This window comes from Magallana gigas, chromosome 1, assembly GCF_963853765.1.
Source record: "Magallana gigas chromosome 1, xbMagGiga1.1, whole genome shotgun sequence".
Lineage (NCBI taxonomy): Eukaryota > Metazoa > Mollusca > Bivalvia > Ostreida > Ostreidae > Magallana > Magallana gigas.
Genome location: NC_088853.1, coordinates 47,369,215 through 47,382,040, shown reverse-complemented (window position 1 = coordinate 47,382,040; position 12,826 = coordinate 47,369,215). Strand labels below are relative to the sequence as shown.

General features: G+C 35.3%; 1 protein-coding gene across 2 annotated transcripts; it reads right to left on the bottom strand.

Moving 5' to 3' along the window:
* Window positions 1–435: 435 nt before the first annotated feature.
* On the bottom strand, window positions 436–11,282 carry LOC105319990 (dnaJ homolog subfamily A member 1). Of its 2 annotated transcripts, none has more exons than XM_066068869.1 (6): window positions 11,117–11,282; window positions 7,255–7,405; window positions 5,946–6,237; window positions 5,455–5,682; window positions 4,262–4,492; window positions 436–2,799 (listed from the first exon to the last, which is right to left on the bottom strand). In XM_066068869.1, the coding sequence occupies exons 2-6, from the start codon at window positions 7,384–7,386 to the stop codon at window positions 2,483–2,485; spliced, it is 1,200 nt and encodes a 399-aa protein (XP_065924941.1). In that variant the 5' UTR covers window positions 7,387–7,405; window positions 11,117–11,282; the 3' UTR covers window positions 436–2,482. The 2 variants fall into 2 exon arrangements, with proteins under 2 accessions (XP_065924941.1, XP_065924946.1); XM_066068874.1 differs by having other exon boundaries at window positions 7,255–7,399.
* Window positions 11,283–12,826: the final 1,544 nt, after the last annotated feature.

Sequence of the window (12,826 nt, the reverse complement as noted above, 5' to 3'; positions counted from 1 at the left end):
AGGAGAGGGGGAGTGGTGGTGGTGGAGGGGGGTTGAAGGCACCTATTTCCTCCCTCACAAAGACTCCTCTCATAAATGCACCACTTTGTTGTTAAAATTGTATTTCTAGATACAAGTAACAATGAAAAATAATGAACCAAACCATTATCTGCACCTTAACAATTTTTGAAGTTATCTTCCCTTGATGAAAAAGATTTTTTTCCCAAAAATATGCGGCAAATAATTCATTTAGTAGTTCGATAAACTTAAGAATTTATGCATAATTTTATACAAGAGATGTTCATGATGTTCAATTTACTTTTTACAATAAATGAACAACACCTCCGCTGCCTTTAGACTTCAATGTTAATGTCAAGTGCAATTAATTGACACAATGAAAACTTTGTACATTCCCTTTTCATTCAAAGAAATGAATTTCAAAAACAAACAAAACACTATAGTTTTATATATTTCATCAAAGAAATTTGCAACATACATTAATTACATTACATTACAAAAGACAAACTTACATGTACACAAAAAATCAAACAAAACGTACACTCATGCACCACACAATTCATTCCATGTATTCACATGAACCATTCAAACAATTCTTAGAGCTTGGTGTAATTTCTCCCATCATCCCTTAACACCTTTATTTTGAGATACAGAATCATGACTTTGGCATCATGCAATTTACTCAAAATAACTTGCGATTTAAAAGATCTTTGTATAATAACTGAAGTCAGGTGATTTAAGCTGTTTTCCCTCAATGTCTGAAATGGCAACACAGCTGTACCAGCTATTCTACATGTATTAAGAGATAAAATTCATTGTACCTCCACAGTTATGCCTTGTCTCTTTAAATTTTAAAATACCATATAATGAACTGTATATATACATGTAGTTAGCCCTAAAGAAATTGACATTTACAAAAATTACAGAATATATGTAAATATACTATGCCTTTAAACAATTTAATGAATTTTCATTTTCAATGTGGGCAAATGTGCAAAAATAGACCAAAAGTGCATAAAATTCTTCATTTTAAACAACTTCTGGCAATTCAAAAGTTACTTTGCATACAAGTGAAATTTATTTTGTATCTTTATGTATGCTTTAAGGAGACTTAATGGTCAACAAATTAACCATCAGATCTACCTTAAAACATCCATACTTTTGGCCAAACTAACATTTAGTAAATAAACTACACTACAGGTACTGTGAGCAAGCTCACAAATGAAACCCCCACCCCCACACACTAAGAAAAGATAATAACTCAATTATTTCTGTTTTAAAATTAGCAGCTGTACTGTTTTTCTTACAGTGACCTTGAACTTGCACAAATGAGCAAAGCTCAAGGTTAGGTCAAATTTACAGGTCACAAGCAATCATTGTGTCAAATTTTACCTACTGATCATTTTTCCATTACAAGATATGGCCTCAACAGGAATTATGTATTTTCATTAAACAATGACCTTAAACTTGCACAACTGATCATGGGTTCATGAAATATCCTCAGGCCGTAAGCAATCTTTATGTGCAGTAGGAGCTTCCAATGTTTCTCTACATGTATATGAAATATAAAAAGCATACACAAATAATGAACTTTTTCTTCCAATGAACTTTGATTTGCCCAAATGATTTTAGGACAAAATCATGACATACCGTCGGGTCATAAGCAATCTTTGTGTGTCTGTGTGAAGTAAGAACCAATGTTTCTCCATAAGAAAGATATAGGCTGGACACTGGTTTTGCACTTTTCCTTCAAGTAACCTTAAACTTACTTAAAAGACAGTAGGTCAAAATCATAACACACATAAGCAACATCTGTGTGAAGTTAGAACTTCCAAAGTTCTTCCATAAGAAAGATATAAACTGAACAGGATTGCACAGACGGACGGACAGACAGACAGATGGACAAGGTGATTCCTATATACCTCCCCCTCCCCTAAAAAAAAAAAAAAATTGTTGGGGGGGTTATAAAAATTCAAACATTTTAGCTTTAAAATTTGTGCATTTTCCTATATCTTTATACACAGTTCTTCATCTTAAGGAGGTAACTATAGCCTACAAATGGCCACAACATCTAGCCCTATTAACTTTTAAAGTTTCACCAGTATTTATATATTATTAAGGCGGAATTCATTTGATATCTACACCAAGTCCACATACAGTCCAATTCAAATTGTTATGCTCCAACCATTGGGAATTGTATAAGTTGATCTAAGTCATAACAATCTGGCACCTGTTGTAAAGAAATACCATTCCTCATATCAAACCCTAGCGACAGTGGAAAGGCCTAATACATTGTTTACAGAACAATGTTTTCAAGATATAAAATCACTTCTTAAAGATATACAGCACAATAACAAAGTGGGTAAAAAATCAACTGACTTCAATTAGAAAAATCTGATCACTCTGCCTCTTTTGTTCAACAAACATTCCAAATCTTTCTGCTTTTACTTGCATTTAAAAAATTCCCCCCCCCCCTTTTTCATCATTAGTGAGATGCACACTGAACTCTTTGACCTCCAGGCATGTCCTCATCATCATCCTCATATGCCTCCCGCCGGCGCTGTTGTTGATATTCTTCCTGATTGAACTCCACTAAATCGTGTTCCTCTGCACCGTCTGGAATAATGGGCTCCTTCCTGGTGGGCAGAATTTTCTCCAGAGACGGAATTCGCTCAGTCTGGATATTTTTTGGAAATTTCACATCAAATTTTATAATCAGTCTTCCTTTTTCAAACGGGTTTCTGTGCATGGGCATACCTTCGTTCATCACACATTTTATATCGTTAGGTTTTATGATTTCACCTGGAAAGATAGAAAAAGAAGAGATATACGATTAAAGTTTTTTCCATAAAAACCAAAATGATTTATACATATCAATCTTCTTCTATATTTTAAGAGACTACAGCTACATTTACCGGTAATGTTATCAATCACTATATCTTGGTCTTTTCTTCTAGGTTTTGAAATACATTGTTGCATATACAAGCATTATTATCTTCTTATTCTTATATTTAAAGTACAGTTTAAAGTACAATGTACCGGTATATTAGAAAGAATAATTAAGTTGCGTATGTAAGAACTTGTACTGTATCTGATCTAATAGTATGTTTTTTATGATATGAAATACCTTTAAATCAAATCTCAATCAGAGAGAAAATAAGAATATAAAATCCTAACTATTCTAAATAAATGCATGTCACTCTCCCCTTCCTCATTGCTTTATATCTTTAACCAATAAAATACTTTCTTTGGTGATTCATGCGGGACATAAAAGTAGCGACATTGCAGGATAAATACACAACCCGTGTTAACAATGAGTTATTCAATTTTTTTTTAAATGAATCATTGAGGAAAACATTTTAGTTCTTATATTTACATCTTGTATTTAACAAATTAATGTATTGATCGTAAAAAGTAAGTAAAAGTATAAAAAAAATGTTTAATGTGCATCAGTACTTTTGATGAAACAAATGGCCAAGTTGTCTTATATGGGAATGGGAGTCTGTAATCATCATTATTATTTTGTGCATTGGCAATCTGTAATTTTTAAAGGTTGCTGAAGGTTTTTATCTATTGATAAACTGGTAAGAAATGGATCCTGTATATTTCAGCCCTGTCAGTTTCTATAGAGCAATGAATCACAATCGGTTTTCTCAAGAAATACTGGCTTGCAACCAGTTCTTGCCGAGTAACATTTCTCGCCAGTACATTGTGACGACATTTTTCGTCTATAATTTTATGTGTTGATAAAATGACGTCACAATTTACTGGCGAGAAATGGTATTCGGTGAGAACTGGTCGCACGCCAGTAGAGAAATAAGGGTGCTTTCCATTTTACTGGCATCGCCGGATTTGCCGTATTGCCTTCGTCGCCGATTGCTGGAACGCGCGTCGCCGGCGAGCGATTGTGGCAACGCAATATACCGTTGCCGATTAGGAAACAATATGGCGTCAAGGTTATCATATTCTACAAAACCAGTATTTCTAAAACTACAGTTTGTCTTACTACATTGAAATACATTAAAACCTCAAATAGCCAACATTTCTGGATCAAATTTTAAGATAAGGTATCAGTTTTAAGCTGCAATCGTCATCGTTGGAGCATTGTGACGTTCCATTAACGTCACCGTTCCCCGATAACATCGCCGGCAAGGCAACGTAAATGGAAAGCGTAAATGCAACATCCTATGTATAGAGAGTAGTATTAAGATTATGAACTCTTCACTAACTGTGTCATGGCAATGCATACAATCGCGGTACATACCTGGTATTGTAGAGATGACCAGCGTGCGTTTGTCCAGTGTGGTGATCGTCCTCTGGAGGCCACAGAGAGCCTCCACAAGGTCAAGTTCCAAGCTCATCACAAGGTCAATGTCACGGCGCTTGAAGACTTCATGGGGTTTCTCGTCCAGGATGATGATGATGTCACCGGCCTCCAGCCCGGGCTCCTGATCTCCCTCCCCCGCGAATCGAATGTTCTCACCATCCTTCATTCCTGTGTAAAATGGGTGCACTGATAATGTCTTTTTAAAAAAATATCTCATTTAATAGGGAACTTTTATATTAAATGGGTATTGCAATAACCAGGGCCTCACTGTATGTTCTATCATGAGGCAAACATCTTTTTTTAAACTTCAAAAATCATTACTGTATACAGGGCCAGGGGTTTTATTTTGCCCTTTCACCATGGTTGTTGGGGGCGAATTAAAGCCTGAGAAAATTGAAAACAGTTTTTACATTATAGTGTATTAAATAAGAAAGAGTAGATCTATCAATCAACTGTGTCTAAACAAATTTAAGACGGGTCGTGTGAAGATGACCTCCTATCGATACCTGTCACACCCTGATAAGTGTAAGGAAAAGGGGGGAGTTTTAAAAAGACTGATGAATACATGGTAGCCCATAGTTGGGCAAATTATTATTTTTTCAAACTTAAAACTTACTATTATCTAAGAGAACCTCCGAGCACCTACCATTATCTAAGAGAACCTCTGAAAACTTACTATTATCAAAGAGAACCTCTGAACACCTACCATTATCTAAGAGAACCTCTGAACACTTATCATTATCTTAGGGAACCTCTGAACACCTACCATTATCTCTAAGAAAACCTCTGAACACCTACCATTATATCTAAGAGAACCTCTGAGCACCTACCATTATCAAATAGAACCTCTGAAGACTTACCATTATCTAAGAGAACCTCTGAACACCTACCATTATCTAAGAGAACCTCTGAACGCCTACCATTATCTTAGAGAACCTCTGAACGCCTATCATTATCTAAGAGAACCTCTGAACACCTACCATTATCTAAGAGAACCTCTGAACACCTACCATTATCAAAGAGAACCTCTGAACGCCTACCATTATCTAAGAGAACCTCTGAACACCTACCATTATCTAAGAGAACCTCTGAACACCTACCATTATCTAAGAGAACCTCTGAACACTTACCTTTATCTATGTGAACTTCCAGTATCTTTCGCTCTCGATTCACCTTCTTTCCTTGGCAAGTCTTACACCGGAGCTTGGGGTTTATGGTCTCTCCCTTTCCGGAGCACTCGGAACACATGGTCTGCATCTGTTGGACCATTCCAGGTGCAATCTGAGCGATTCGGATCTGCACCCCAGCTCCTTTACATGGTTTACATTTCTCTACAGCTCCCTCCTTACCCCCACGGCCTATACAGATAAAAACAAGGAATAGCTAGGAAGTTTATCCAATAAATCAATTCAAATACTTTGAGCAGGAAGTCTGTTCACTGTTCAACTAACCTCTATATTCAGAATTGAAGGGAGACATAAAAAAAAATACAACACAAATATCCTCTTCTAATGAAGCTGATTTAAACAAAATTTATAGAAATGAGTATCTCTGAGTCGGTGTTCTAAGCGATTTTTAAAAGGGTTTTAGATTAAACCAGCAGAGCGTTAATGGCACAAACCTTCACATTTATCACAGATAACGTTCTTGGACAACGCAAGTTTGCGAGTGGTCCCATTGTACAGATCCTCTAAGCTGACCTGGAGCTGATGAACCACGTTTTTCCCCTTGGATGGCCCCCTTCCCCTCCTTGAGCCTCCACCTCCCCCAAAGAACATGTCGAAGATGTCGAAGGGGTTGTGGAAGTCTCCCCCCGACCCTCCCCCCTTGATGGCCTCCTCACCACCCTGGTCGTAGATGTCCCGCTTCTTCGGGTCCGACAAAACTTCATAGGCCTGGCTAATCATCTTAAACTGGGAAATAAATATGAGATTATAGTTACAATGTATTACACGTAAGAAAAGTATTGTCATTTAATAATCAACTTTCTTGTAAACTACAAGAGATACACATTCACTGCAGGGCTCTCGCACCACTTTCAGGTGCTAGGGACAAAAATTACCTATGGAAAATCAATAACCATTCAGAGAATATTGGGAAAATCATTATACATGTATTATAACTCATCCTATTTTTTGTTTCTATTGATACAGTGGTCTTTTATTGGCCTACATGTAGGTAAAAGACAATCCAAAGCAGTGAACTGACACTAAGTACTATATAATGGGTTGTTATGATAACACTGCATGCCGGTACATTTCTCAATGCTCTGCTGTGTGATATAGATGCCCAGGTACCTTTATTGGACACTTGATGGATACAGTAATGTACTCGCTGATCTTTTATCTCAGTTATCATATCGATCCGGGTTAAGCACTAACAACTAAATATTGTGAAGCAATCTAACCACTTAGCAAAGAGACTATCTGATAAACAATACTATAATAAAAGAACATACTAGGTTACATTACTGAGTTTCTCACCCTCCCGATTTACATCTGGGTGATGTGACACGGAGCTTTCATTGATGCAATGCTAAGAAGCTGACTCATTTTGACTCACTCACAATCTTACACAGTAAAATCCAATATTAAACAGATATTTTAATTGATACATAAATTTCTCAGAGTAAAACACTGTCATGTTGTGGTGTGCCATATGACACAATTTCCCCCATTATAATTTTCCGTTCTGAAAAGGGAATTTTTTTTAACGCTTTTTTTATGAAGGCAAGCTAATCTTAAATACTTCCTTGGTTGTCTACATGAAAACTAGGTTATATTTTAATGAGAGTTAGGACCTGGTCTAATTCTGACATAGGTTAACAAAAAACATAAATAATATAATACAGGCACTTTGACAAGCCTCTAGACTCGTTTTCAAAATGGTGTTAAACAGATCGACACACCTGACGGCATGAATGGTCTTACTTTTTCTGGTTCGTCTGGGTTTTTGTCAGGGTGGTACTTGAGTGCCAGTTTTCTGTAGGCCTTCTTGATCTCATCAGCTGTGGCTGTGGGCTTCACCCCCAGGGTGTCATAGTAACCAGTCTCCTTCACCATGACTCAGAACAAGCTATATCTATAAAGGCAAGGTAATCAAAAATGACCAGCACACCAATCTTTATGTTTAATACATACTTATGATATAGTTTTCCTTTATATCAATAATCCCACGGCTGTGTGGTGCACAGAAAATTTTAATGAATTGTGATTCTTAACGTTTCAACATTTTGAAAAAGTTTCCAGCTTGAATGAATTGACCAGATAGTTTATCTGTTTGCCACTCTCAAATTTTAGTCGTTTGTCCCTTTCATCTCCACCATTTTATATAGGATTATATAGGAAATAGGGGGTTATCATTTTTAATTCCATATGTAAACAAGAGGCCCATGGGCCACATCGCTCATCTGTACAACAGTTTCTTGAAGCATTCTATTTCATAACATATTCTATTTTTATTTCAAACTTTGAAACCCTCTCTGGGGCCCGAATATTGGGTTTGTGGTTGGCTTTAGCAATTTAGATTCTACTCTATTTGAGGTTCCTTGAATAGTAATCTTAAAACTGTAAAAATGTTCATAAACTTCTCAAGAAGAAGATTTTCAAACATTTTCCCTAATTTAAAATATTCTATGTTAAACTTTGAACCCCTCTTTAAATTTAAATCTAAGTTTAAATTGTGACCCCTGGACTACTACTGGGGCCCCCCAGTAGTATTCCAGGGGTCACAATTTTAACAATTTAGAATCTACAATCGCTAAGGATGTTTGCATAGTAATATCCCTCCGCCTGACCGCCCGAGACGCAGAACTTTTGGCACGGGCGAGCAAATTTGTTTGTATGAGTGCCCGACTGGATGTGGATATTTTCTGAGTTAAGTGTACAGGTATATAGTATCGGAATCCAAATTTTGAGAATTTTTAACTGATTTTTGTCACACTATCGCTTTCCTTGTATGGTCATTTAAAAAGTCAAAACAAGCGTTTAATAGATGTAGACAATGCTTGACATGTGAGCATGGCGATGTAGAGTCCCCAGTCATGCTCAGAATAATCTGAGGTAATCTCAGCAATATTCGCCAAGACTGAAAATTTTTTACGTATGTCTCTTCCGAATCTCTGACCAATTCAACACAAAAGCATTAAGTAAAATTTGCCCAAACTTCTATCAGTTCTGATGTTAGAAGTTAGCTGAATTAAATCAACTTTTTACTTTGAACATCGTTTTAATTCCCTTTTAACATAAAATGTTAGTTTCCTACCATTAAATGGTTTAAATCTTACAAAATATCTAATGAACTTGTTTATATTCAATTCATTTCAACAATCAGAGATTCGGAAGAGATGTCCGTCAAAATTTTTCAGTCTTGACAAATAACGAAGTAAATCTATTGGAGTTTTACTGTACTCATTTTTGAACTTTCAGAAAAAAATAAAATTACGAAAGAGATCGTTTTTCCCCCCTGAAAACTAATTTTTGACGGGATCAAGATTTTTTTTGGTTCGGGATCGAGATTTCATGACAACAACTTCCTGTCTAATACGGTGCGAAAAAATGTTCACATTGAACTGAGGTTCATGTTCATGGCCTGGTTTAGTTTGAAATTTATTCGCGGGGTGGAAAATGCCGAGATCAACAACTTAAAAAGATCAAACTGTTTTGTCAGACCGATACGTAATTAATACATGTCAATGTGTTGCAAGTTAAAAGGAACCTGTCACTCGGGCATCCGAAACACAGAATAAAATGAAATTCTAATATCATTCTTTTTTAAAAGAAAGTTCATATATATTCTAAAGCAACATTGTCTAATGTTGATGTCCTTGCTTCCCAACCTCTGAAAGTAAACATTTAAATATAGCATATCTTATTTCAACTATTTTATATGAAATTTTGTTTCATTGGTTTTAATGAAGATTAAATCAAATTGTAAACTATTTGTACCTATAGATAAAAAGTTTATATGATACAACTGCAGGGATCGACATTAACGGTTGCCCGATTGCCCGGGGCAAGTAAAATCTCTATTCGGGCAAGTGAAACTCTGGGTAGACTTGTCCGATCGGGCAAGTAATTTCTGATTAGAAGTACGTCTTTTGTTTTGGTTACAAATAATTATCATAAAATCAACATCCTTTTCGAATTTGAACTCTTCAGTCTTCTGTTACCGCATTAACTTTAGGTAAGTCGTTCCATATGACATTCTTATTACATTGATTTACAGATCGCGCGAATTATATCCATGTGCTCGATGACAGTTCTTTTTCGTATTACGGTATGTGCTGTCACGATAAAGAGCCAAACCATGTGCATGTCACGATATTCTGAATGCACGTACGACTTAATTATTTCACAAACACGTGTGTTGATGGAAACGGAGATAGTTTGGTTTTATTAAACGTCATGGCATCGCAGTCTTCTCTTTTTAAATACTTTGGGGGGAAAGAAAATGAAAGTAAATGAAAAGAATCAAAAGATTCTATTGAAAATATAAAAAAAAAAAATACGAACTTAAAAGAAAACGCGGATTTGTTGATTCTTGGAAATGACAATCTGATTATCAAGATCCACTTGCCTATGTGCTGTAGAATAACATTATTGGCATATTACTACTTGTTTATATCAATAAAATTGATTTACAGTGTGTTTTTCTTCTTATTGAATATTCGGGCAACCAAGTTTAAGATTCGGGCATGTCAAAATTTGAGTTCACTTGCCCGAAGGGCAAGTGAATTTAAAAGTTAATGTCTATCCCTGGACTGTAACTAAAGATTCTTATAGTGGTAAATGGCTTGATCCCTATAAAATGACAAACGAACATTGCTACCTGTGATATCAAAGCTGTATGTCATATATATTCTATTGTAATATCAGTGATATGTTTTACAGATAACAAACTTTTCACATGCTACACTTAATGCTACACTTGATGCAGTTACACACCCCATCATAAAGTTGCCATTTATTATATTATTAGAATAAAGATGATGTCAAAAACATGTTTAAAAAAAAATAAAAATTGAAGAATATCATGACCATGTCCCTTCAATCCTCACATTCAATTTCAAGTTTAACTATACTTTACATTACATCAAGTTTTTGACTAATGAACCTATAATCCACACATTACAAATGTTATGTCCCTTGGCCGCCATGTTTGGGGAAAAACCCATACATTCCTCACAGTTGCCTTTGTAGTTTAGAGGGTTGTAACTTCGTCATTTGACAAAAATCCGTTTTCGAAGTGAATTTTAATTGCCCCAAGTTGGGGCAACCCACACATCGAAGGAATAAATAAAATTCCTAGAGATTACTTCAGAGGACGCCCAAATATTTGGTTGCTTAAAGAAGTGAAAGTTGCTTTTTCCCATTTTGACCTTTGGGTTGACCCCCGCAAGGGGGGACAGCTTTTGCAAAGTGTGGATTGGACTATTGAACCTTCGATTTAATGAACCTTCTGGTTACTGGGCAGACCCCTTGTTCATCATTACGAAACAGAAACGCGGAAGAAAAAATCTGGGATTTCTTGACCATAGTTGTTTTGCAGATAATGTACTGTAACGTTAACGTTATCAGGGTTTTGTGTGTGAATCTAGACATCATGGAAAGTGAACCCCCAATAAACATGATAAACCTTTTATGCTCGGCTTAAATTGTAGATAGAAGCCTTCAAGACTGGATTAAGTCCAAATATCAACCCCTAACGAATATTAGTCCACATGTCTTACCAGACCTGCTCATGAATAATCGTTCAATGAAAATTCATAACAGTTTCCCGTTTCGCACTTACCGTTTGTATTTATAAAAAGTAAAACGTTTTCTCAACCGGTATATTCGTTACAAAGGACGGTTATCCGTTTCTATGTATGAAATGCTAAACAATCCCTGATAGATCTAGTGAAATCCTTTGATCATTGCAATGTTGATTCTCTTATTACCGGAAGTAGTATGGAAACGCATTTCAATCAAAAAATGATTAAACTATAATGAATGAAACTGATGTAATTTTATGCATTTTGAGTGTGGTATTTGCAACAAAAGACTGTGAAATAAAGATGTACCTTTTTTATTTTATTATAATTTAAACAATCTGATTTCTTCGGACAATAATTACATTTATATTTGAAATTATAACTTCAGCGTGTTTCCGTAGAAAAACCAAGCGAATGTAACGATTGATTTGATTTGCTAAAGAATTTCTAGAAACAGATCGACGCAGTCAGTGAAACGTCTCTTTTCATTGGTTAATGCTTTCGCTATAGATACTACCAAATTTTAGAAGAAGTTCGGTGCTTCCGAAAGGGGGGGGCATACATGTGCATGAGTTTTTTAAAATAAGTTTTCCCCTTTATTCGTGTTGCTTATCAGAACTTTACGTATATAATGAGATATTTTTACATTTTGATATTTTTTAAAACCATAAATTGTAAAATGTAAAGATCAATTGACTGCCGTCCCGAGAAAACCTTAAGGTCCAAATTTACACGAGTTTATTTTCAAAAAGGGAAATATTTATTCTTTTTGATCAACCTTTTGCACGGATATTTTATCGCATATTTACTGATACTTTTTAAGCATCTTTATAGTTCTGAAGAAAGTTATAAATCAATAGCTGTATTTGAAACTCGGGACTTAAATATAGTGTTAAATTATTTTTCTAATTTCTCTTCTCTTTTTTACGTTATCAAAACTTAATTCTTATTATAAAAATTATCGGTGAAAAAAATAAGCTTTGACTGTCTCACTGAAATATATTACTGCATTTGCTACCTTGTTAAACCAGTGTCTTTTGTGTTAGATTAAATTTACCATTAAAACTCAAGGCTGTGCCTTAATAATTAAATCTATAAATTTACAAGCTCGACCGGTTGCTTATTATAAAACAATGCATTTGTAGCTTTTAGGTTGTTTTGATCCTTTTCGGAATACAACACCTTTTGTTTTAGCCACATTTACATCAATATTCCAACTTTCATAGTAAACATGCAAATTATCTGAGATATTTTGAAGACCCTCCTTAGACTCAGACAGTAAAACTGTGTCGTCTGCGTACATCAAAAGAAACAATGATATGTCTTTAAGTTGGGTAGGTTCACATATACTCTTAAGGAGATCAGATTCGATCATTCGAAGTCAGATAATGTATTTATAAGGAAAATAAGAATGGAGAAAGTGCCTCACCCTGCATTACTTCCCTTGTGGAAGGAAAGAACTCAGAGAAATCTGATTTGAACGTCAGGATCACACATGATTTAAGATTACTGTGGAGTTTACGAATAGCACTAACAAGTTTCCCCCGTGTCCCCGTTTCTAGCAAGTTTATAAAACATTTTGTTTCTATCGATACTATCAAATGTTTTTTTTTCATAATCTATAAAGCAACAATATAACTTTTTACCCTTATTAATGTGATGTAAAATCATTCCGTGAAGAGCGAATATGGCATCTACAGTATACCAAACCATGGCTTAAATCCAAACTGTGCGTCAGATATAACATC